This window comes from Cyprinodon tularosa, unplaced genomic scaffold, assembly GCF_016077235.1.
Source record: "Cyprinodon tularosa strain WSP-4 unplaced genomic scaffold, ASM1607723v1 ctg593, whole genome shotgun sequence".
Classification (NCBI taxonomy): Eukaryota; Metazoa; Chordata; class Actinopteri; order Cyprinodontiformes; family Cyprinodontidae; genus Cyprinodon; species Cyprinodon tularosa.
The window spans coordinates 336,184-363,592 of record NW_024039333.1 but is presented as its reverse complement, the minus strand read 5'-3'; the positions used below and the strand labels follow the sequence as shown (position 1 = coordinate 363,592).

The window sequence follows — 27,409 nt, the reverse complement described above, 5'->3', positions numbered from 1 at the left end:
TACTATCGTGCTTCTCAAACTTTCCAATGGTTCAGGTTACAGGTTGTGACACTCTCCCATAACCAGCTAAAGAGTTTACCAACCGGACTCCTCCATCTGACCCGCCTTCAGAAACTCAGTGCTGCTAATAACCAGCTCACCACCCTGTTCGACATCCCCTCCAGTACGTTCCATACCAGGTTTTGTGATTGTGTTCACTAGGGGTGTGGGAAAAAAATCAATTTGGCGATAAATTGTGTTTTGCGGGTGCCCAATATAATATCAGATTTTCAGTTCTAAATATCAGTTAAAAATCGGAGGGAAAATGGGCTTCCTCGGCATCGCCACTATGGCAGATGGAGCTGTGGAGCACTTTTTATTGTGCGGCGCAGCGCCGCATCTGTAGATTAGTCAGTCAAAGTGGAAAGCGTGAACTGACTCAAACCCCAAACAACATGGATACCAAAATAACTAAACAATCAGTATTATCTGATGAAAATATTCAGCACTTGCTTTATTATCTACCCATTTAATTTTGATAGCTGGGAAAAATATTGCAATAAATAGTGATATTGTGACAATATTGCATCATGACCCAAGTATCGTGACACGTATCGTATCGCAACACCTATCCAATACTCGCCTCTACTGTTCACACATGACAGCTTTTTGGTCGGTAACATTTGTTATTGCCATGGTTAATTAACTGCTGTACAACATAATACAACAAAGCAATGCTATTTTATGGTTTGTTTCAGAGTAGGGATGCAAGTTATCAGTTCGTTAATCTAAGGTTAATTGATCTTATTGATTGACCAGCTTGATATGCAGACATATTCTTAAAGTTGTAGGGAAATCATATTTAAATGTCAAATCATTCTGGCTTTAACGTGTTTATAAATGTACTCTGGGATATGGGATTTTTCTGCAAGGGGAACCACAGCACCCACTGATCCATACCTGCATTGTATAAAAATATAAAAATCCTACTTTTCATTTTAATATGCAAGTGGCAGGTGCTGACTTTTGTTTTGTTTAATAATTGTTATTCTTTTTAATCATTGCTCTGACAGACGTGAACTGGATCGGTCTCCGTAAGCTGGAGGTGCTGGATGTGTCTGGAAATAGTTTAACCAGTCTTCACACGTCAGTCATGCACTGTTTAAAGTCCCTGCGCTGCCTTGATGTCAGCAGAAACAGATTGAGGGCTTTCCCCGAACCCTGGGCCTGTCCGCTGGTAAGATGCCCAACCACTCTCTATGCTTTAACCTGTTGGTGAATAAATGGTTAAACAAATGAGCATAAATGCATGGATAGAAAAAAAAACACAATCTCAGAGTTTTTTGTCTTTTTAATTTTCCTGACTTTCCTTTTTCTGGATTCCACTGTTTTTTTAAATTTCCGTTTACAAAATATGTTCTTTTTTGCTACAATAATGAAACTAAATTTACCCCATAGAAAAGACCCAAATTCATTTCACATTAAACTGTAAAGTTAGCTAAAGAGTTACTCAGCATGTGAAGCATCAACAACACATCCTCTGACGATGCAGAGCTAGGAGCTGAATGCTGATGTAATGAGAACACGGGTCGAAGTGCTGCCAGTAAAGTGGCTCAGATCAGGCTTCTTCATGCACCGATCTCTGTTACCTGCTAAACAAAGAAAAAAAAACAGGAATATTTAAGAATCAAGTCATGCTACAGGGAAGAAAAAAGATGTGTGAGATGTGGGTCACTCTGGGAAACCTGGAAGTTGCCCACTTTTTTTCTACCTAGCACAACATTTTCAACTTATAGCTCTAATGTACGGAAGCTGAAAGCGGTCTTGTCCCTCCAATAATTTTTAAGTACATTTTCTCATTATCTAAAGATAATGAAAACCGTTTTCTCGTGATAATGAGATGATTGGTGTGTGGTAAAATACCTTCAATACCACAACAGCAGGAGAGAATTTAGAAGTATAAGTCATGGCAGCTTATGTTTAATTCTGTAAATCAGGGGTCTTCAACGTTTTCCAGGCCAAGGACCCCTAAACTGATGGCGAAATGGAGCGAGGACGCCCTAATTATATATATTGTAAATAGTGTTATATCAAACTGGTCCTATAGTCACTCTATTACAGATGAAGTAATGTAATGAAAGTAATTTCTCCCTGGGATTATTAAAGTATTTCTGATTCTGACTCCTGGTTGATGGGACAGGTGTTGTGAATGAAACGGTGCCCAGCTTGAAAGAGCTCCTGTGTGTCGCTCAATGTGTGCATTGATGACTGAAAGACATCTTCTGCCTCCATTTATCTGTTTACTACAGTGTGTTGAATTCATGTTAATGTGGCTTTAATGACATTTCGATTAGTGGAAAAAAATTGCAGTGGGGAATATAAAAAAAGGTCTAATGAACCAATACTTTTGCAACCAGTTAAATCACAAGCTGTGAACTCACACTGTACGACTAAACCCTGCGGTTAGTCGTACAGTGTGAGCAGCAGCTGCATGCAACTACTGAGAAAAATCGCACAGTGTACGCCCAGCTTAGGGGCCGCGGACCCCCGTTGAAGACCTCCACTGTAAATAATCCTAACTTTTAGGTAACGCAACATTTTTGATTTGATGATTTGCTTCCACTTCTGATTCATAAGCAATTTGACATATGTGTCCAGGTGTTTTCTGAACAGCCCCGGTGTTACGCCTCTAACAGGTATAAGATGCATTAACCCCAAAAATGGGTCTAGATTAAAGATTTTCATTAAAAAAACAATCAGATTTGTTAATACCATATTCCATGCAATTCAATCATCCACCACAAACTGACAAAGAGTGAAAAGAAAAAGGAAACTAAAAAACTGATTATTTGCGCACACGCGGTACGGTGACTGAGCATCTACAGGCCCCGCAGGCATGGATGGACTGGGAATCCAGGGCTGTTGGCCGGCCTCATTCATTACTCATACAGGTTAATCAACTCGTTATCTTGAGAAATTAATAACTGTTTTCTTGTGATGACGCAATAATTATTTCGTTATTTTGTTAGATGCCTTCAGAAATGAACAGTAATATAAAACTGGATGAGAAAGTTGTGAGAATGCATTACTGAGGATAAGTGCAGATCATCATATCAGAGACTTTAGTGCCTATATGATGAAACAGCAAACCTGCATACATTAAACAGAAAACTGCAGAAATGTTTGTAGTAACATGCTTAAACTTTTCCTACTCTCTTCTATGTAGAGGATATGCAAAGCTTCTTCTAACATCATCGAGAACCTTCCAAACACCATATCCATCTTCTGGAGGACTCAGCTGCAGGAGGTTGATTTCTCTGACAACTGCCTGAAGGAGCTTCCCTCATATATCTTTGAACTGGAGGTACGAACCACCAGGTTCATCCTTACTGGATGGTTTTATGGGCTTTTACAATTAGCCTCTTCAAGCTTTAATTTATTTATGTGAATTAAAACAAAATAAACTTGGGTGAGATTTTGTTTTCAAGTCAAAGCCAAATTAAGTTGTTTTGTACAAAAAGAAAAAGAAATGCAGGTGTGTAGCAAATATGCAACAACAGGCATTACAGTCAAAATTACCATGAAAATCAAACATGAAAAAATGTAATAAGCAGATTTTATTAGTAGAAAGTAAATAATGTATCACATCTGTTTCTTTGGAGCTGTGGAGCCTTAAATTCAAACAGAGCCATTATGAGAAACGGTTGGTAAGGGACCGGTCCTGATAGAAACAAGTGTTTGCCAAAGGTTCCTAGGTCTGCACTGAATGTGTAAAAAGTAGCACTATTTTGTTTACGTGACACACTGTTGCGTATCGCTCAAATATTTGTCCACTGGCGGATAAGTCAGACAGTTTGCCAATTGTATTATAGGAATGACATTTAAAATAAGAAACAAATCTTATTTCAAGTATATATTATCTAATTATCTTATTTTGAGTGAAAAAATACTCCATTAGGATTATTTAGCAGCTCAAATTAAGGGCAAATGCTCCCATTTTAGGAGACATTTTACTTATTTTTAGGCCAGTTTTTGCAGTGTGTTGTTAGGAGCAAAGGTTTGGATATCAGCTCCTTTACCTTCTCTGCAGGATGTAGCTTTGACTAAGTGATAGAAAGAACTTAATCTCAGCCAAACTTCTGCTGGCAGAGCCGAGCCTGTTGATCAGAATTACTGTAAAGCAACAGATTTAAGGTGGAACGTTGGGGTTTTTTTGCATTGCAATGCTGATGCCAGTGGTTGGAACTGAACCTCTTAAGTTCTGGGTCAGTTTACAGTCACGTTAGTAACACTAAGCCTGATCTGCATGATTCAACATCAGGATAATAGAAGGTTTGTTATTGTTTTTGTCATTAATGCTTTACAAAGCAGAAGTGGATTTAGATTATAATCTGACCTAATTTGCAAACAGGAACCTTATTTGTTCCATGGGCTCTGGCTCTATTGATGTTCCCGGTGCTGTTAGACTTGACTGTCACCAGTACCGTGAGCCCCCCCCCCATGTCAATGTCTCACCCTGCTGTTATTGGTTCTCTCCTCAGGCGATCATGTCCTTAAAGCTGTGTGGGAACCTCATAGAAACGCTGCCTGCTCCCAATAAGTGGAAGTGCTCTAAGCTCAAGACTCTGGATCTTTCCAGGAACGTGCTCGGCAGGTAGGTCGACTCGCTACTGCTTCACATCTAGACACTTCCTGGTTCACAGGCGGTCAAAACTCGCATTTTGTTGTTTTGTTTTGCTCCAGTTAAGACGGAACATCAGGGGAGTGTGAATTACAGAGCTAAATGGGATGATAAAGTTTGTTCAAAACATTTTTTTTTGAAACTGAAGAAAAAGTAACTTAAAAAAAGACTTGAAACTGAAAATAAATGTTTGAAAGCAAAAATTGTTTTAAACATTTCTTTTCACTTTCTAATAGGTTTTTCTTTCAATTTCATTTTTTTTATTCAGTTTCAATGATTTTTAACAAAAAAAGTTTTAGCTTTACATATATTTTTCTTTTTTTTTTTCAATTGAAATTTTGTTTTTTTATGTAAGTCTCCAAAACGTTTTAAATTTAAACAGGGGCTTTATGGCCATTTAGCAATTTTTGGGATTTTTGGGATGAATTTTAAAGTTGAAAAATATGTATATATATATATATATATATATATATATATTAAAGAAAAACAGATTTGAAACTAAAGGCATATATTTTAAATCATAAGTAGCTTTCATTTTTTTCTATTGTAAATCTATCTTTATTGCCCCAGGAAAATGTTGGTATACCTATTTTTTTTTTTTTAATAGAGAAAATCATTTGAAAAATATATTTGAAACAACTTTTTAGATTAAAGTTTTTCTCTTTATTTTCAGTTCCCAGTGATGACTGTCAGTTTAGGTGCTCTGCCTCTGCTGTAGTCAGTCTGGCAGTTCTCCGTTTTACTTTCATAACATCAGAAGGTCCAAAGAGGACTGAAAATGCTGCACAAATCTGTCAGTATACAGGTGCTGGTCATAAAATTAGAATATCATGAAAAAGTAGATTGATTTCAGTAATTCCATTTAAAAAGTGAAACTTGTATATTATATTCATACATTACATACAAACTCATATATTTCAGATGTTTATTTTGTTTAATTTTGATGATTACAAATGACAACAAATGAAAATCTCAAATTCATCATATCAGAAAATTAGAATATTGTGAAAAGGTTCAAAATTGATGGCCCCTGGTGCCACACTCTAATCAGCTAATTAACTCAAACCACCTGCAAAAGCCTTTAAATGGTCTTTCAGTCTAGTTCTATAGGCTACACAATCATGGGGAAGACTGCTGACTTGACAGTTGTCCAAAAGACGACCATCGACACCTTGCACAAGGAGGGCAAGACACAAAAGGTCATCGCTAAAGAGGCTGGCTGTTCACAGAGCTCAGTGTCCAAGCACATTAATAGAGAGGCGAAGGGAAGGAAAAGATGTGGTCGAAAAAAGTGTACAAGCAAGAGAGATAACCGCACCCTGGAGAGGATTGTGAAACAAAACCCATTCAAAAATGTGGGGGAGATTCACAAAGAGTGGACTGCAGCTGGAGTGAGTGCTTCAAGAACCACCACACACAGACGTATGAAAGACATGGGTTTCTGCTGTCGCATTCCTTGTGTCAAGCCACTCTTGAACCACAGACAGCGTCAGAAGCGTCTTGCCTGGGCTAAAGAGAAACAGGACTGGACTGCTGGTGAGTGGTCCAAAGTCATGTTCTCTGATGAAAGTAAATTTTGCATTTCCTTTGGAAATCAAGGTCCCAGAGTCTGGAGGAAAAGAAGAGAGGCACTTCATCCACGTTGCTTGAAGTCCAGTGTAAAGTTTCCACAGTCAGTGATGGTTTGGGGTGCCATGTCATCTGCTGGTGTTGGTCCATTGTGTTTTCTGAGGTCCAGGGTCAACGCAGCCACATACCAGGAAGTTTTAGAGCACTTCATGCTTCCTGCAGCTGACCAACTTTTTGGAGATGCAGATTTCATTTTCCAACAGGACTTGGCACCTGCACACAGTGCCAAAGCTACCAGTACCTGGTTGAAGGACCATGGTATCTCTGTTCTTAATTGGCCAGCAAACTCTCCTGACCTTAACCCCATAGAAAATCTATGGGGTATTGTGAAGAAGAAGATGCAATACACCAGACCCAACAATTCAGAAGAGCTAAAAGCCACTATTAGAGCAACCTGGGCTATCATAACACCTGAGCAGTGCCACAGACTGATCGACTCCATGCCACGCCGCATTGCTGCAGTAATACAGGCCAAAGGAGGCCCAACTAAATACTGAGTGCTGTACATGCTCATACTTTTCATGTTCATACTTTTCAGTTGGCCAACATTTCTATAAATCCTTTGTTTTTATTGGTCTTCAGTAATTTTCTAATTTTCTGATATGATGAATTTGAGATTTTCATTTGTTGTCATTTGTAATCATCAAAATTAAACAAAATAAACATCTGAAATATATGAGTTTGTATGTAATGTATGAATATAATATACAAGTTTCACTTTTTAAATGGAATTACTGAAATCAATCTACTTTTTCATGATATTCTAATTTTATGACCAGCAACTGTAGTTTATCCAATGAGATTTGTGTCATAGGGTAACATTAACAGCTTAGATAAGTGAAGTATGTGGATTTTTAATACCAATTACATTAACATAGGGTATCGATGATGCTTTAAAAACATTTCTATTTCTTACGGTTCCTGAATGCAACATCTGGAAATATTTTGTCCAGCCACCTGAGCTGTCCACATCATTCAATACTCCATGACATTTAAGCCCCTGATGTCATGGTGTCATTACATCTGGAAAGAAGTGTTATGTTTATAATCAATTATAATATAGGAAAAATAATACAGATTTATTTTGTAATAATTTGAAAAAATATAATTTGAGAAAACAGAAAAGTTAATCTTAAAATCTTTTTTGGATCAAGTTTTATCTTCTTCTTTTTTTTAAGTTTCAGTTTTCAAAACATGACAGTTGCAACATTGGAACATAATTCACTCCATATTTGTCTGGACCTGTCTGCAAATGTACTGCCTGCAGCCTTTAGTCTCAGTGTAATAAAAAGAAACCAACCAAGTCCCACTCCTACACAGAACAAGAAGAACCACTTCTTCTTTGCATGGTGACCTTTTCTCTTCCGTGGAGTTTTTGGTAAACTCCGTGACAGCAGAGTGATTGTTCTGAAGGTTTATGTGGTTTTGTTCAGAGTCAGTTTTGCAGTGTAGTCAGTCATTTTTACCCCTGATTTGCCTTTTTTCGAGTTTCAAATTGAATAAACTGATGTGGAGTTAGGAAGCTGAGGCAGACGCATTTTGCAAGAAAAAGGTTCAGATTTATTTAACGTCCTTAGACAGGACGTTAAATTTTTACCTTACAAAAATCCCAACACACATACTCCCCCCAGGGGAACCAACCCACCCCCTGCATAAAGAACTTTCTCACACTTGAACATTTGGAGAAAAAACAACTTCAGTTCTTTAAGGCCATTCACTGTTATTTTAATATATCTTTTACTGGCCAGATCTCATGACCTCTCATGACCTTCGTTTGGAGCCCGTGAGGCTCAGAACAGACATACCTCGACCTTTTTTACTCCACACTGAACATTTAGCAGCATAAACGATGCCGGTTATAACTGAGACAGTAAATGGATACAAACATCAACTCCAATAGAGATTACACAATGTTATTCAGAGCTGTTAATAAACCAGGAACACCTGGATCCACATGCCTGTGGTGAATATGCATGAGTTTGCTTGTCAGGTATGGAGGCAGGACCGGTTCCTCTGAGACCGCGACTGAGGCTGAATGATTAGAATTTCTACAAATGTTTCGGGACATCTTTTTTTTTTTTAACACCACTTAATGCAAAAATTGATGGAACAGTAATTAATTCATCTACCAAATTGCTTTACTGGTAATAATTGCCATAATAGACTAATATTAAAGTAAATAAATGCAGCCACAAATAGAAAAACATTCTATAAACTTAAACCGACACTAAATAATCAATTATTGAAACCTAATCAAAGGTAAAAGCTTTGTGGATGCACTGTATGTACTGTATATATCCCATGCACATTTTTCTTCCTTTGGCACTTCTTCTTCTTTGACTATTTGAGCTGATGTAACGAGTACATTTCTTCACTGTGGGATTAATAAAAGCAATCAATTTACAAATGCGCCATAGTTGTGATACACAAAAAAGAAATATTACATTTTTTTACACTTATCACCACAGAATTTTATAACACAATAATGCGGGAAATTTGCGTGAAGTTGCTAATATGCAACAGTGACGGGAAATAAAGATAAAATACAGTCATTTCCTATCCAAAATACCGATACTTGACAGCTATGCATATGTCCTGAACACACTGAATGTGTGACTTGCTTCTGATTCAACAGAAAATTGTGTTGTATGAGGTTGTGGTGCTTAGCGCCCATTGAGAGTGAGTGGGGATGACCACACCTGACATGATTTCTCATGCCACCGCAGATAAGATAAGAATCCCCCTTGGATTTTTGCCCATTGTCCCTATCAGAAATAGCGATTGCTGTTACCTTTTGGAAATTGCAGAGTTTGGGTTTTAATTAACAGAATGGTATTGCACCAGTGTTTGAATGTGTTTTTTTTTTCACATAGATTTATTAATTTTATTTTTAATTAATTAATTATTTTTTGCCCAAAGGTTAAAATGAATTAGGCTTTTACTTTCCTGGTGTGTTCACTGTAAATGTCTATTAAAACTAGAGGTCATCCTTCTTGAAGTCATAGGGAAATCATTTTTAAATGTCAAATCCTTCTGGCTTTTTTTTTTTTTTTCATTATCTTCTGCAGGCCAGTTAGTTATACGTCAGCCTGAACACCTAAATTTGGCCAATCATATATCAACAGTCATCTGTCAATCAAATTTTTTCAGTCATAGCATCTTGATTCATTTGTCGCAGCTAATATACACAATTGTAGAAATAAGAAATAAGAATCATTTCCTTTCCCATTGAGTTCTGTCCCAGTGTTCACAGGGATAGACGTCTGTGTCTTCAGCAGGCGTAGAGCTAACAGAACTGGCAGCGTTGCGAGGCAAGGGCTCAAACATGTACGGCTGTAAGCCTTCTACACCAAACCACAACATCTTCGTCCCCGCTTTCCTCCTCCAAATAAAAAATGGATGACGGGGGAGACTCATCCACGACCTCTGACACAAAACTCTCCTCCTCTTGCATGTTTCCTCTGTCCATAGTGTTCCTTGACAGTGTCGTTTCTAAGTCACCAATTTAGTGCTACTTGGTCAAAATATAATTTCCAATTGGGAACCTACTAGCACTAAGTTGCTAACTGATTAGCAAGATGCTTCTGACAAACCGGTCTCAATCAAACTTGCTTGCGAAGCTTTCGCCACAACAATCCCGCCCCCTTGACAAACGACCAATCACATTCACTTTATTCACTCGTGTAAAGTCGACCTGCCCCAAAGGACCTGCAGGGCAACAAAGAGACACACAAAGACACACAAACATCCCAGTGCTCAATTCCCTGGTGCTAATTTATATAAAGTTTTTAAGGCTCTTTTAGCAGTAAGATAATCTCAATAGCTGGTGTGAGGGGCCCCCGACCTGCCCCAAAGTGCCCGAGCTGGTGTCTCACTGCACTTCTGTTTGGCGATAACGTTCTAACTAGTGTTGCACCGATACCGATACAGATACCAGTATCGGACGGGGCCCCGATCCAGCACTAAAATGGTGGTATCGGTATCGGCGAGTACCAACAAATAGAGCACTGATTCCATTTTGAGAGCCATAAGTTTCTTCAACTATTGTCACCCATTCCAGGTAGGCAATAAAAAGTTCTACTGGATTCACTTTGTATTAGATTTTTTCCTGCTTCACAAAGGTAGGCAGCAGCTCGACAAAGCCATGATGGCATTTATTTTTAATTATTATGGTATGGGTATCGGCCGATACTGCACAGCCAGGTATCGGGTAAAAAATGGCATCGGCGCAACACTAGTTCTAACCAGGAAGTAGTATTTTGAGAAAAATCTTTTAAATGTGGCTTAAAAGGTTCCATATACGATCCCTGGTAAGTGTGTGGTCGTAGAAAAAACAGTACAAGGTGCACATCTAGACATCATTTCTTATGTTTTTGAAAGCGTATTAGAAAGACATGTCCAATGACCCCATGGCATTTTGGGAAATGAAGGCTTTTGTCGTTAGGAAATGAAACAGTATGTGCTAGCTAGCAGGCTAGTTCTAACTATAGGAAACATAGAAGGTTAAACTAACTTAATGAAACAAATGTAAGATTTTACAATGAATAATGAAATTTAAAAATGGTGTCTGGAGAAAAAAGAACCGCGTGGTTTTTGTTAGTCCAGGAATTTGGACTTAATTGGATTTACAGACGTGTAAACTGCTCAGTTCCTATAACTTTACATTTTCTTTACATCTTTCCTGTGTATTATTTGTCGTTCTATTTCATTGAGATTGCACTAAAGAATGTGTCTTCTCTTTAGACTTCTTACTACAATTAGCTTTTACATCTCAATTTGAATAATAGTACTCCGTTTGAATTGTAAGCATTATTACACTTACCAACTGCACAAGTTAAACAAAAAAATTACACTTTTCATTAACTTTATATTAAGTCACTCCCAAATAAAGTTGAAGAGTTTCCAGTTTCAGCTCACAGTCATGTTGGTATTGAGAAAATGTAGTGACAGACATAAAAGAATGAATAATTCCTGTATGTAACCTCTAAAAAAAGGGGAGGTTTTCTGTCTCGAATGCCACTAAAGTAGAAACATAAGTTCGAACTCTCTGTGTTTTAGGACTGAAGAAGGTCCCAGATCCAGGAGGCTTGCTTTCCTGACAACATGGAACAGGAGGGATCCAGATCCAGGTAATCCACTTTGTCATTGAATTGACATGATGCAACATGCTGATTACTCCTGAAAGCTCATCGGGAACCGACCAATCAGCAATCATGATTTGTTGAAACAGCCCTCTTTTACCAGGCCTGTTTATTGGGCTGGTATAGCAGACAGGAGAATCAGGACCCTAAACTGATGGCGAGATGGAGCAGGGAACCCCTAATTATATATATTAGATGAAATTGTGTTCTATCAAACTGGTCCTATAGTCACTCTATTACAGATGGAGTAATGTAATGAAAGTAATTTCTCCCTGGGATTATTAAAGTATTTCTAATTCCTGGTTGATGGGACAGGTGTTGTGAATGAAATGGTGCCCAGCTTGAAAGAGCTCCTGTGTGTCTCTGAATGTGAGCATTGATGACTGCATTGATGATGCAAGACATCTTCTGCCTTCATTAATCTGTTTACTACAGTGTGTTAAATTAATGTTAATGTGGATTTGAATACATTTTAATTAGTGGAAAAAACTGCAGGGGGGGAATATAAAAAAAAAAGATCAATCAAAACTTTCGCGACCCCCATGCAGTACCTCCGTGGACATGTAGGGATCACTATAGACGCATTACCACCACCTAAAGGGCTGGAGATCCCTTATCGATTTGGAAATTGCGCTTTAAAATTTTGATTATATTTTCCATTTGCAATAAAAGCTAGTTGTCCAGCCCTTCTTATGTTTATGTAAATGTGACTGCATATAGATAATGATCAAATAACTGGACAGAGACTTTGGATGAACAAAGCAGGTCACACATTTTCTGTTGCACATGTTTAGAAAGATCTATAGATACACAAGATCTGCTGTGGATCTTATATTGATTCAGGAAAGCTGAGCATGAAATGAGATCTTTGATCAAGATTTAGGGGACACCTCGTTTAAAGAGTTTGTCAACTTTTCCTTTACACACCTTTGACTTCTCCTGCTGTTGTCTCTTTAGTAGAGATGAACCTTTTCCAGGGAAAATAGATTTTTCAGAAACCAACTTTTGATCATTTGGTCTTTTTAAGATTTATTTTCACCAACATGAATATTTATGTTTTTTATGTTTTGTGTGGCTGCAAAAGGAAAAATGCTAATGTTAAGATGTTAGTTAGGGCTTGGCAATATGGCAATATCTTACAAATATTGAGTTTTTTTTATAATATTGAGGGAGATCAATGATGCGATACACCTTTATGAATAATAGCAGGTGATTTCTGATCTCATGTTTATCTACAGTTTGTTTGAAAAAGTGTCTTTGATTCAGAAGTGCCTTTTAATGATGACTTTATGGAAAGAGAAGTTTAGAGATAAATATCATATATTGCCGTATCAGCCCTAATGATAATATTTGGTCTTGTTGGTTTTTAGTTCATTAGAGTTTAATGGTTTCTGTACATTTTCCCTGATTAAATCAAAAAGAAAATAAAACTACAAAGATCATTTTATCAGGATTTTATTGATGCTCTCATTAGATCCCCATTTTTCCATATATCACTGCATAGAAGTTTGCTCCATATGTTTGACCTGAAAAGCTTTGAATGTGTGTTCCTCCGTTTCACAGTGAGTCCCATCGAGTTTCCTGGTGTCCTGCGGGATTCCCTGGAAGTGCTCACCTTGAACGATAACCAGCTGGAGTGTGTTCCCCAGTCACTGTGTGGCCTGCGCAACCTCACTGAGCTCTACCTGTCCAAGTGAGTCCCCGACGTGACTGCCAAGGTGCCCAAGTCAACAAGAGGCAGCCATCTTTAGGATTTAGAAGGATTTTACTATTATTATTATTATTATAAAGCAGTTTCTTATGACATTAACCCACGGAACAGGAGCCTTATTTTAAATTCCATTTAAAAGGCCTGTCATGTTTAGCTAAGGCCGGTCTGGTTTGCCTAGATACAGGTTTAAGCCCCTGTCACACCTTGACAATTTAGACCAGCGTATGCCTGACGTACAAAAAATCTGGCAAAAATGCTAAAATATGTTGGATAAGTTGTGGGTACATTTTGTATAAGTTACGAGCACCCTGAAGCACGCTTAAACACGTCAACATATGAAAAGTAGGTGGATAAATTTTAAACATGCAAAAAAAAATTCCGGCCGTATTTAAGCGTAAGATACAGGTAAGTTATCTGTTGTATTAGTTATCATTGACATGAAATGTAAGTTACTCATAAGTCATAGCATCTAGCTTATCCAAAACCTATGGGTTGCTTCTGCGTAAATTATGCATAACTTATCAAGAACTTCTCTCCAACGCATATCAACGTGTTCCAGACGACCACAGCCAACTTCCTAGCAGACATGACGCTGAATCTGCTGTGACTGCAAACCTTCTTCCTTTCTTTTTATTTTCATTTTTATTTATTCTTTTTTTTTTTTTTTTTTTTTGGTAGGCCGTAAACAGCAGCTAGGTTAATACCATGATTAAATAAATCTTTTTATGTAAACCGGTCTAGGTACCAGATCTGCTCAGGTCCTGCTTCGTGTCAGTGATGTTACGCTACATGTTTGGGTGAACGTTGCCACATGATGTAAAACATAGTTGCCCAGACAACCATAATAACATCACGCAGCGTCCGTTAGCGTGTCTAATGACTGATGAAGTTTACCTAATCGATAACAAAAGCTAAAAAAAATCAGTTTATAATGAACAAAGTAACTACTTTTGAATTTGTATCAACAACAACCGTTCGTTTTCTACAAGTAGAAGAACTGTTGTTTTCTTTGTCTAAAATCGCTACGAAGCAGTTTTTTAAGATGCTTCGTTTGTCCTCTGCCCTCAGATCTTAATAAGAATAAGCATAGACTTTTTCTGTCACCTTGTTAAACGGCAGAGCTCAGTCTGTCTTAGAAGGCAGTACTTTCCTTCAAGAGTGACAATGATTGTTTTCTACCTTCGGTTACTTTAGATCGCCAATGAAATGTAAAAAAAAAAAAAGTAAATTTAGGTAATATTATGTGGAAACTACAAAAAAGATTGGATCCTTAGGAAATGGATGCAATACAGTTTGTCCGAGTGGAGTTGCCATATGTTGACGTCATAAGAAGGGGCGGGGCCCCGAGCAGATCTGGTACCCACACTGGGCACCTCCGGGCGCATCGCTGCCCCCCTCAGGACACTGGCTTGTGCATTATTTCATTTGTATTACGCTGCCGTGCGTTATGCATAAGTTAGGCTGTCGTTGGACTTAAGTTCTGGACTCGTTATGAATACTCAGTGTATACGCCCAAATTAGAAAAAATACATAGAAAGTTCAGCGTATGCCTGCGTTTTAGGAGATTCTGGCAAGGTCTGCCAGGGGCTTTAACATTTGGAAGCCAAAACTCCAACATTTAGACAGTTTTATGTAAAATGTTCCTGGCTGTGAGTTTCTGACGTTGCTCCTTATTTTTTTTGTTTTGTGTTTCCATTGACAGTAATCCAGGAATCCGGGAATTACCAGCTGAACTCGGACAACTATCCAACCTCTGGCAGCTGGACATCGACAACCTCAACATCACCAATATTCCTCAAGCAGTAAGAAAAGAAGGTATTTATTCACTGTAGGAATATAAAAAGCCTTTATTAACCACACCATGAACTAACTACACCTCATAGAAGTGCTTTTATTTAAAAGGAACTAAATAGGCTAATAAAAACAGTTATTAATAAATGATTGATAATAAAATTTCCCCATTCAATACAAAAGAATACATAATAAAAAAAAATCGTATTTTTCCATCTCTTCTCATCTCATCACCCTTTTCAATCTATTTTATTTAAAAACATATTTACTTATTTCAGTATTTATTCATTTCCAAGCATTTTTATCAATTTATTAATTTATTTAAGGTGTTTTATTTTGTATAACTACTTTAACTAGTACTTTTTGTGTCTTTTAGTTTTTGTTGATTAATTAATGATTAAATGAGCGGCAGAAGTTTCCTCTAAATATAACTGGCTATATTGGTAGTTTTTTATATTCATTGACCCTACAACGGCAGCAATTAATGGTCATGCAGATCGACCTACTAACACAGATCTAAGTTGTGTATTTGGAGGACAGAGTCGTTAAGGCCAATTTACGCTTCTGACGCATGGCCTCTGCAACTGTCAAACTTGTCTCTGTTGTCGTCGCGCACCTAAAAAAAATCCTGACTATGCTTCGAACAGTTGCAAACCCACGCAGACCTCAAGCAGAAGTGTGCAGACAAAAAGCAGCTGTGATTGGTCCTTGGTATGCCTTTCCGGCTGTCTTTGTGGTTCTTCGTCCTGTCGCAGGGGTTGGACTAGTGTCACAAACTCCCCAGCCTCATTCCTGGTCTGACTCAAGAGGCGTACAGACCACCTACGCGTCCTCCTCTGCCTTTTTGCCAACTCAATTAACAGAACCTCTTCCTCTTTGATGTCTAGCAACTCTAGATCCATCTCCGTAATCTTGCAGACATGCCATTGTTGTTTTGGAAAATAAACACTCTGGCAGGCGCCCTGAAGTTGTCATGACCATCCGCCGAAGTTCTCGCGAATTCTCGAATAGGATGCAATAACATCACAGGCCAGCATGCTCTGTATTTATGGAAGTAAACATGGATGGTAGTGCCGGAGCGCATCTAGCGATCTTTCCCAGCCATAAAAACATAATCTTTTCAAGATGGTTAAACATAAATACTGCTTTCTGCATCATTGTCCACCATGGTTGTTGCTTCTTCATAGCAAGACCCACAATAGTGACCACTGTCTGGTATTAATGGCGTTCAGGTCGGATGAATCTGACCTGGCCATTCAGACACAGGTCGCATTTGAAAAGATCAGATTCATATCGAATTCAGGACCACATAGCCAAGTGGCCTGGGTCGCATTGGAAAAAATCGGATCTGTGTTGTTCAGACTGCCATGAAAAGATCAGATACAGGTCCATATGGGCCAAAAAAGAGATTTGGGTCACTTCAGGCTGCAGTGTGAACGTAGCCTTTGACTACAACATATAAAAGCACCAAACTCTGCTCTCCAGAGCAAGTAGATTGGTAACCCCGCCTCCTGCTCTCCTCTATTTTGTCTGCTGTCATGATTCATGCAGCTATTATTTCATTCAAATGAAAAATGGAAATAAGCAGATCATGGCTTGTCTACAGTGAAAAGAAGGACTGGGTTATTTACTTTTGCCGTCGTATTTTTGGAAACACCGGAAGGAGCAATCAGCTAAGTGAGCTTATTGATTGGAAAAAAAATCTTTCACTCCCTTTTAGACAGCATGAAAAGTCAGCTGAGTACAAAACATAGAGAGGAAAACAACAAGAAAAGGGACAAAACCTAGCACAAATAATGTATGTCTATTAGTGTTGTCACGGTACTAAACTTTTCAACTCGATACCAATACTAAGTAACATATTCGATACTCGATACCCTTTTCGATACCACAAGAATAAAAACAAAGACTCTAAAATTCAACAGAAATATTTTCATTACTAAAAAAATACAAGAAATAAATAAAAAAAACAATAAGCATAATATTTTGAGGTTGTATGCTGTGCACAATATTAAGCAAGCTTGATAAAAAACTTACAAAATGAAAATTAAGTGTTCCTTCCTTGGCTATGTTTTGCAGACATAACAATGACACTGGCCAAACCAGTTAAACAAAAATCATTCTCAGCAGCTGCACCTGTTACAAAAAAAGTTGGAAACTGAAAAATGCACAGAATTATTCAATCACACAGTGGTCAGAAAGTGCATTTTCCTCTATTCTGCACCTTAGATGGCTGTATGGATACTTTTGAAAATGAGTATTCTATCCGGATACAACGGTTCAGTATCGATACTTTTTTGAGTATCGATACTTTTGACAACCCTAATGTCTATTCTTTAACAATTTCTGTGTCTGTATAATGGGTCTGTTTTATGTGTTGTCTTCTCAATTCAGAGGGCCCCAAATTTCCTAAATCCGCCCCTGAACAGAACTAGAAGTATAGCGCTCTTAGAACTTTCTGAATGGACAATTCTTTGGGTCTTTTTTTGTATTATCTTAAACAACTGCTAACCCTTTGAACAATTTTGTTTCATGCCAATAAATCCAGGAAAGCATGATGTGTATCAGGTTGCTGAACTTCTCTGAGGTCCTGTAATCTGATGAAACAGGCTCTGCTTCGGTCCTGGCGTTCCTCCGGGCCCAGCTTCGAAAAGCAGAGCCCTGCAGGCTGCTGAAGATGCTTGTGGTCGGTCCACCCAGGCAGGGGAAGTCGGCGCTTGTAGAGGCTCTACTGACAGGCAAGGCGTCTCCCTTCACCCCCTCAGAATGCAGCATCTCCACTTTTGGCTTGGAGCTGGAAAAACCGAACGCAGGCAAAAATAACGTGAGGAAACGCTTCCACTGTCCAGGCTTGTACACTCCAGAGCTAGCTTTGAATATTTCTCCATCTGTTTGTTATAGAAGGAGTCGATAATGTTCAACTTGTGGGATATTGGTGGTCCAGCCAGCATGACCACTGTGAACCAGTGTTTCTTTACTGATAAGTCGCTTTATGTGGTCATCTGGAATCTGGCTCTGGGAGAGGAGGCCGTGGCCAACCTGCAAACCTGGCTTCTCAACATAGAGGTAATCTCTCTGTCACACATGCAGACCTGCTGGGAACAGAAGATTTCATGATGAGGGAGGAAGATTGATCGAAGTTACACCTAGTTGCACAAAATAACTACAACTACTGGGGTCAGGAGGCCAAGGTTGAGAATGGCTAACCTTGAGGAGCTTCAAACCCCACATCAAAAAAATACTTTAATCATTTAAGAGGAAAAAAAAGGAAATAAAACCATAGATGGTGTTGAAAACAACAACTCAGCAATGAGGAATCATTGGTTCAATTGTTCTGTTTTTGTCCTCTCCAACTCATTTAATGATAAAACATCCTTAATGTGCATTACTGCCACCATCTGGTTAGGAGTGTAACAGCTTCAAGCTTTTCTCGTAATTTGGTGATTTTTACTCGTATTTCTGTAAAGCTTGAGTTTTCACAGATGAAACATCATCAGTGAGATGAAAAAGACCAAATAAAAATCTTACAATGATGAAAGTTTACTGACTTACCGTATCTTTCGCATTTTTTTTCATGGTTTGGCTGGCCATGCGACTTATACTCTGGTGCGACATATATACGTGTTTTTCACCACAAGAGGGAGCTATGTAACTTTGTGAGCAACATGTATTCTATTACCGGTAATTAGCCTGGGTGCCATTCCGAACTTAGTCCCGCCCACAACGTTTGAGGTCGGGAAGTTCGGTCTGGCATTGCTCAATAGTAGCGCGAGTATGATCGCACAATATCTGGCGGGCCAATCAAATTGTCAGGGCGGGCTTTATACGATGATGGAAAGATGATCAACAGTAACGTATTCAACCACGTGACCAAAACGCGCTTGGGCGACAACAACAATGGCTGCCGCTGGAGAGTTGGGGTGAGTAGATTCTGCTATTAGGTCTGTTTTAGAAGATATCGACAGCAAATTAATTTTAAAAGAGGAACAGAGAAACGCGATCAAGGCTCATCTCTTATTCTAGGCGTGCAACTGCACGCTTTGATTTTTGTTGACACCAACTATGTGTCGCTTAACATACGTCACGCACTCCGTTGCTCTTATTGGTTGTAGGTCTATCCAATTGAGTGCAGAGGCATTTTTTTTTCCTGGTTCATTCGAAACACGCCCCATAATCACAGCTCTATGGAGCAGTATCAGACTCATATTCTGACTAGAATTAAGTAGGACTACGTCAGGCTAACCGGTAATACCACTGAAAGAAAAAAACGTTACAACTTACCACAACAAAAAAAAGTGCATTACAACAACGACGACTGAATAGAAATATGCCAACGAAAAGAAAAAGAAATTCATATACTGCTGAATTCAAGCTGAAAGTTATTGAATATGCAGTTGAAAATGGAAATAGGGCAGCTGAACGACAGTTTGGATGCAGTGAAAAACTTGGTTGTTCAACTCTAGTGTTGTCATCTTCATATAATATAGTGGTCTGAATGATGTTCGATTTTTTTATCTGGTATTGGACAGGAACACTTTCTGCCTGTTTTATTTCCTCCGATGTTGTTTTTGTTTTTTTCTTCTTCTCTTGAGGACTGTTTTTACTACCCTACCTGTCTTTAGAGATTATTTTATTTGATAAAATAAAATTGAACAAAAATGAAGCATTACACTCCTTGATGGGGACTGCAGTCTTATTGAAAAAAGAGCCACGGGGCGAGAAGCCCCACCGGTTAAATGTTCTAAAAGCAAACTGATTAAAAGTAGAAATTAGGCTATAAAATAGGCCTGTAGACTAGGCATTTTACATGCACGCCTATAACAGTAGTGATAGTATTGATGATAGTAGTGGTGATATTTAAACCAACCAGAGTAGGCGACAGGGCAGCTGGCGCGTTATCACTGCTTCTCAGATGCTTGTTCATAGGGTTGCAAACCGTCCCATGAAAAACGGAATTGTTCCGTATTTAGAAATAGAAGTACCCGTCCCGTATTTAGTGGAAAAGTAACGCAGTTTGTCCCGTATTACTGTGAGAGTGAAAAAAGTCATTAAAAACCTAATTAGCTAATAAGGCACGTTAGATACAAAACTTACAGTAAACTTGTTCCTGAGCCCTGTCCTGCGTTGTGACCAATGAGCTGACAACATAAATGTAATGATCCAGAATCCCCTCATCCCATTGGTCGAGCAAAGTGTTGCTCACGGGAAAATAGCGGGAGACAGCAGAGCAGTATGGGGGACGAAAGGAGTCATTTAAATGCTGACGCTGCTTTACTTAGCAGCAATAAAAGACAAACAACTCCTTACCACTGCAAGAGCTCAGAGGAAATACAAATGAAAAAAGTAGACTATCACCACATAATGTGGCATTGAGCTAATGATTTTTTTTTCTGTCATTGCATTTAAGACACAAATATCTTTACAAGTTTACTGTAGTACCAAAAATGTACACCATTTATTTTTTGTTTTATATTCGTTTTTACAGTTAAGCAGTTAAGCAGGACAGGATTATGTTTTATTTAGCAAAGTTTGATATTTTGTATTAAAGTGAATCGCTGGATAATAATTTGTTTTCCATGTGTTCATGTCACTCACAAATATGCATCTAATTCAATGCAGATTTGAGTGAAATAGTAAAAAAAATAAATTTGCACACAAACTGGGGCTGAAAAAAAATCACCACGCCAGGAGGGTTAAGGCAATCGGGTCAGCTGACACGCAGATTAGGTTTCCTTTTTTTTTTTTTTTTTCTTCAGGGAGTTGGTGACCCTAATCGTTCATGAAATAAAACAATGTGGTCTTTGAGCGGCAGCCTGCCACACGACAGTTATCAGAACACGGATTCCATGGATAGAATAACCTTTCAAACAGGTGCGACTTTTAGTCCTGTGCTACGTATTTGTTTTTTTCATCTTCATAATGCATTTTTTGGCTGATGCAACTTAAACACCGGAGCGACGTACAGTCTGAAAAATACGGTGCATACGGTATGGTTTTTATTGATAGTTATTTTACCCCAGGGTTTTTGCATAACGTTGGTGTTATTTCAAAATGTCAGCAGTGGCAGTGAACATCTACAAGAGCTCTGGACCTTGCTCTTTGTTCATTTCCAATCTTAAATCAGGTCTCTGTTCAGCACTGAAGCATCGGGACGTTTTACTGTCCGTCTTATCAAACTTCATAAACCAAAATTAACAAAACAGCCGACAAATCCTTTTTGTCGGTTATCCGACTCTGACAGACAGAAAACCTTTTCACAGAATATTTAGCTTCAGTAAAAGAAAGATTGGGCCTCATTTTTTTCAGTCTTTCTCCTTTCAATGATCCATTCGTTTAAATACTAAGTGAGTTTCTGGGTTTTCTCCCTTGTAGGCACGAGCACCCAACTCTGCCGTGGTGGTTGTAGGAACCCATCTGGACCTCATAGATACCAAGTTCCGCACAGAGAGGCTGGCAACCCTGAGAGCTTATGTACTGGCGCTGTGTCGATCCCCGTCCGGAGCAAGAGCAGCGGGTTACCCCGACATCACCTTCAAACACCTGCAGTAAGACATGTTTTCCATCTGTTATACCGGAGGTCTTCAACAGGGAGTCCGCGACCCCTAGGAGGTGCACGGAGGTACTGCATGGGGGTCACAAAAGTTTTGGTTGATTAGACTTTTTTCTTTATACTCCCGTCTGCAATTTTTTCCCCTAATTGAAATGTCTTTAAATCCACATTATCATGAATTCAACTCACTGTAGTAAACAGATTAATGAAGGCAGAAGATGTATTTCAGTCATCAATGCACACATTCAGTGACACACAGGAGCTCTTTCAAGCTGGGCACCGTTTCATTCACAACACCTGTCCCATCAACCAGGAGTCAGAAATACTTTAATAATCCCAGGGAGAAATTACTTTCATTACATGACTCCATCTGTAATAGAATGACTATAGGACCAGTTTGATAGAACACAATTTCATACAATATATATAATTAGTGGGTCTCTGCTACATCTAGCCATGAGTTTTGGGGGTCCTTAGCCTGGAAAACGTTGAGGACCCCTGTGTTAAACTATTTAGACGGAGCTTCTTTTTCTATTGAATGAGGCCCTAAAAGTTTAAAGGTTTAAGTTTAAAGGCATTTTGAGAGAGACGCAGCATAAATTAAGTTGTGTTGCAGTTTAGAATCAGAATTCTGCCAAAAAGGTCAATAATACTCACAGCCAAAAACTGCTATCTTTGCACATTTTGAGCATTTTATATGTTTAAACATTTTAACACAATATCTTTAGTAGTATTTTACAAAACCATCACTTGATGATAAAAGGAGGATTGCCAATAATTTGTTTGTTCCATTTACAGCAAAGTCCACAATTATTCATACCACTGCTTGGTTTAAATTTAAGAAGTCAAATAATACATCTCCTTAAGATTGTAGGAAAAACCACCACACTATTATTTATGATTCCTGCTAAAATCTATGTCACTTAATGATATATTATCATAGGGTGACCAGAGGTCCTCTTTTTCCCGGACATGTCCTACTTTTCATACCTAAAAACATGTCCAGGTGGGAATTTTAAAATTGTCTAGGATTTTGGTCGATTACAGTGCAGCAGAAATTAGCCTTCAGCTCCGGGGCTGGTCCCGGCGGATGGGGGCAGGGAGCCGTGCACGACAAGGCAAGCGGGGGGAAAGCATACAGTCACATGGTCGGGTTTGGTCGCTCCGCCCCCCGCTGGCTCCCTGCCCCCATCCGCCGGGGTTCCTGGACCAGCCCCGGAGCTGGCGGCTCGGATCGAATAGCCGGTCCGGTCAAAATAAAAAAAAGGTTTCCTCCTTTTCAGAAACCCAAATCTGGTCACCCTATTTTATCACCTTCAGTCCAAAGAAACATTTGGGTCAAGTTAAAAAATAACTTTAAATCTACATCTTCCAGGCGTCTTTCCTTTGAAATAGTCTACAATAAGATTTTATTTTAGATGTTTGTTTGTTTTTTACCTGCTTTATGCATGAAGTTAGCTCGGCTTTAGCTGCTGAGAGCAGTTAGTTACAGTTTCTTTGAAATCTGCTAAGGTAATCCAGCAATGTGTCAGCAATCCCAACTGTTATCCTGGCTGTGAGGTTTTAAAGAACATTTATTAGAACTCCTACTGCAATCGTCTGTTTTCTGGTGGTTCTCAGTGAAGTGTCGTGTAAAACCTTGGAGGGTTTGGAAGGTCTGAAGACGCTGATCTACCAGGTGGCTCTCTCCATGAAGGACAGCGGCAGCTCGGCCTGTGGTGCTAAGCTGCTGGGCAGACTGGTGAGTGCTACGCTACAGTTTGCTCTGCTACACAAACATTGTTCTCTGCGTGGGAGTGAATGTTCTGTGGTTCACTTCTCCTTCCATCTCAGTCCTTCCTTAACTTTGACACTGAGGTAAACAATAGACATGAATGTTAATTCATTCTACCTGTTTGTTGTATAATTAAATTTTTATTAGATTTAGTATTATTATTTTATTTTTATCAGACGTACTTGATTATTTCTTTGGATCAATGGCCTTTAGCAAGAAGCCCTATGTACCGTATTTTCACGACTATAAGGCGCACCTAAACGTCTTTTTTTTCCCTCAAAATGTGGGGTGCGCCCTATGGTGCGGTGCGCCCTATCTGCGGACGTTGTTGAGACCACCATGAGTATGTGAGAACCTTAAAGGGGGAAGTGTGGGCGTGGCTTGTGTATAAAAGAACAGGTATGTGCTTTATGCAGAACATTGTTGTCTTAACAACCCTGGAAATGGCAAAGAGACACGCCTATGAAGCCCAGTTTAAACTGAAGGCTATCAGCTACGCAGAGGAACATGGAAATCGAGCAGCTGCGAGAGAATTCAATATAAATGAATCGATGGTTCGCAAGTGGAGGAAGCTGGAAAACGAACTCCGACTGGTGAAGAAGACGCAGCTGAGTTTCCGCGGACATAAGGCCAGGTGGCCCGAGTTGGAGGAAAGACTCGAGCGGTGGATCGTGGAGCAAAGAACGAGTGGGGCCAGCGTTTCAACGGTCACTATTCGACTAAAAGCAGTAAAGCTGGCGGAAGAAATGAACATTTAAAATTTTCAAGGAGGTCCATCGTGGTGCTTCCGTTTTATGAAACGGTGCAATTTTTCCATCCGAACCAGGACTACAGTTGCTCAGCAACGTCCGGCGGATTATGAGGAAAAGCTGGCGAGCTTTCACTCCTTCTGCAGCAAACACATCGCTGACAAAGTCATCCAGCCAAGCCACATCACCAACATGGACGAGGTGCCGCTCACTTTCGACATCCCGGTGAATCACACCGTGGAGAAGAAGGGGACCAGCACTGTAGCGATACACACAACGGGGTATGAAAAGGCGTCGTTTACTGTTGTGCTTGGCTGCCACGCAAATGGACAGAAACTGCTGCCTATGGTGATTTTTAAAAGAAAGACTTTGCCTAAAGAGACTTTTCCAGCTGGAGTTGTTATTAAGGCGAATGAAAAAGGCTGGATGGACGAGGAGATGATGAAAGCTTGGCTGAGGGAGGTGTATGTAAGGAGACCAGGTGGTTTTTTCCACGCATCCCCATCTCTGTTAATTTGTGACTCCATGCGTGCCCATCTCACAGCCGATGTGAAAAAAAAGGTCAAAGAAATTAACGCTGTGCTTGCTGTTATTCCGGGAGGTCTGACAAAGGAGCTTCAACCGCTCGACATCGGTGTGAACCGCCCGTTCAAAGTAAGGCTGCGAGCGGCGTGGGAGCGATGGATGACAGACGGAGAGCACAGTTTCACTAAAAGTGGAAGGCAGCGCCGGGCAAGTTACGCCACCGTTTGCGGATGGATTGTAGATGCTTGGACTAACGTTTCTGCTGGGATTGTTGTTACATAACAGCTTTCGCAAAAGCCGGCATTATTTCCAAGGAGCCGCACGGCACGGAAAGTGACTCTGACAGCGAAGAAGAAGGGGAAACTGGCATGTCGGATTTAGCGCAGCTGTTTAATTCAGAAACAGAGGATGAGGACTTTGAGGGGTTTGATTAATACTTTGTAATAAATACTTGAATAAAGCACAATCATACTCAGTTTTGCTCCAGCTCTATTTTTCTACCTGAAAACTTAATTCAACAGCAGCCTCTGGGCCGCGGCGCATACGGGCTCACCTCCGCAGGTGTTTTTTCATCTAAATAATCTAAATCTTTTTAAGTGAGAAAGTCCACCTGAGAGGACATGTACCTGTATATAAAAAACGCGCCCTATAGTCCGGTGCGCCTTATGTGTGTGTTAAATACAGAAATGGCACACATAACTGAGACTGCGCCTTTTAGTCCGGTGCGCCTTATGGTCGTGAAAATACGGTAAGCTGCATTAGTTGATCAAGGGTGATAATATTTAATTGCTCTGTAAAAATGATCTAAAAATAGCTAAAAAAAATTCTTGTGTATTTACCCTTATTTTGAGTAGGTAAATGGGATGATTTGCCAATGAAATTAGTATTTTTACTCTTAAAATAAGATAAATAGATAATATGCACTCGGAATAAGACAATGCAATAGTTTTTTTTCTTATTTTAAATGTAAATTATCTTTTTCCATTGGCAAAGTGTCTCACTTACCTCCTGAATTTAAGAAAAAATGCTCTTGATTTAAGATGAACTGATTTATTTAGATTTAATTTTTTTGCAGTGTGGGCTGTCCCTGTAAAAATAAGTACATAAAAGTAAAGATAAATACCATGGATGATGTGGTTTTACGGAAGAGGATTAGGGCCACTGGAAAAAAAAAGTTAACTGATTTTTAAATATTATTTCAGTTTAATGTGGGGAAAATGATAATCTCAGGACTCTGACCTTTTTCTCAGAATTCTGGCTTTACTCTTAATGTAAATGGAACCATGAAGGAAGAGATGTGGGAGCACTCAGCTTCTCTGACAAAGATGTGAGTTATTTGGGAGGGACAGTAACACATTGGTGGAAAATGAGGGAATAAAGTTATTTTTTATGTGACCGTTGATACTATTTCATTAATGAAGAAATTTCGAGCGAAGCCTTGAAAAATAGTAAACAATATATAAAAACAGTAATGTAAAAATATGACTGTAAATTTACAGTTCTAACATTTCAGGTTTATATATAATATTTTATTATAAAATATAATTAAAAAAAGACATTTTTGTTAGCTGACAGAATTCAGACAGAATTCAGAGAAAAAAAGTCAGAATTGTCAGAATTATACCGAAATAAAATGTAAAAATCAGTTAACTTTTTTTAATTTTTCAGTGGACCTTATCGTCTTCCGTATAGTTTTGTTTGAAATGTCAAAGTTTTCTTGTATTTTCTTTTTTGACATACTTTTTTATCTTAATATCTCACCTGCCAGATTCCGAGGAGCTATTTCATCCTGCAGGAGGCAGTGATAGCAGAGAAGGAGAGGAGAGATGCTGCAGAAGAAGTGCAGTACCTGACAGACGCTCAGTTACTCAGCATCATCGAACAGAACCCAGAGAGTGATATCAGAGATTATGAGGATTTACAAACCGGTACGAAGACTGGAAAACTGACAGTGCTTTGACATGCTATTATCCTTTTCTCATCACAAACCCATATATAATATTTCAAGTAACAAAGTACTTCGATACTGAAGTAGAAATTTTGGCTAACTTTACTTAACAGGAGTATTTATTTTTAACTATAAGGAAGTCATCCAGAATTGTAAAAGAATTTTCCTTTAATAGGGTAGTGAAGTGACCAGTATAAAGTTTAAAACATCTGTCCTTCACATTTTTTCCTGCATTACTTTTACTTTTACACTTTAAGTAGTTTTAAACATGGTCCTTTTACACTTTTAATTGAGTAAAAAGCTAAAGTTGATACTCTAACTTCTACAAAAGCAGACATCCCAAGTTCCAAAAACAAATTTCAGGGAGATACTTATCATAGCTCCCCAATTTTTTATTAACAGTAATTTTTAAACACAAAAAAGAGCGATATTGGTCTTTTATTTTTTAATACTTCCAGTCTTGTAGCCTTGAACATTAGTTCTGCTTTCTGTTTTTCATGGGACTTCAGCATACAGTGCACCTCGCCACTGTGTCATCATTCCTCACCATGGCCGGTTCTAGACAGGGGCCAACGGGGGCCAGTGCCCCTGTAGATCATGTCCTGGCTCCTGTTATGGCCCCTGTACTGAAGACATGAACAACTATCTATATCAGGGAGACTCCTGGAACTTCTGGGAGACTTGGGATGTCTGCAAAAGTGTTTTTAAACAGTAGGATTTATACTTCTTCTTGAGTAATAAACATTAATACTTTAGAAACCCCTATGGTTGAAACAAAAGGGAACTAAGAGCGCTGCCAGCAGGGCAGCCAAGAGAGCGGCAATCAGAGCTTCTAGCAGACCAGCTAGCAGTGCTGCCAAGAAAGCCGCTAGCAGACCAACTAGCAGACCAGCTAGCAGAGCTGCTAAGAGAGCCGCTAGCAGACCAGCTA

The 27,409-nt window shown here is 39.0% G+C and overlaps 1 protein-coding gene across 3 annotated transcripts in view; it reads left to right on the top strand.

Annotated features, from left to right (window-relative positions):
* The window catches only part of lrrk1 (leucine-rich repeat kinase 1), a 92,708-nt gene that overhangs the window by 29,167 nt on the left and 36,132 nt on the right, over nt 1–27,409 (top strand). For 2 of the 3 annotated variants that reach the window (XM_038306835.1, XM_038306837.1), the window contains exons 8-19: nt 36–163; nt 1,053–1,216; nt 3,206–3,343; nt 4,521–4,633; nt 11,348–11,418; nt 12,994–13,123; nt 14,844–14,956; nt 17,542–17,756; nt 17,834–17,998; nt 21,305–21,477; nt 23,103–23,223; nt 26,299–26,458. In XM_038306835.1, the coding sequence (XP_038162763.1) occupies nt 36–163; nt 1,053–1,216; nt 3,206–3,343; nt 4,521–4,633; nt 11,348–11,418; nt 12,994–13,123; nt 14,844–14,956; nt 17,542–17,756; nt 17,834–17,998; nt 21,305–21,477; nt 23,103–23,223; nt 26,299–26,458 (1,691 nt within the window). The remainder of the gene's footprint in view (nt 1–35; nt 164–1,052; nt 1,217–3,205; nt 3,344–4,520; nt 4,634–11,347; nt 11,419–12,993; nt 13,124–14,843; nt 14,957–17,541; nt 17,757–17,833; nt 17,999–21,304; nt 21,478–23,102; nt 23,224–26,298; nt 26,459–27,409) is intronic. The other variant, XM_038306836.1, reaches the window with a different exon arrangement.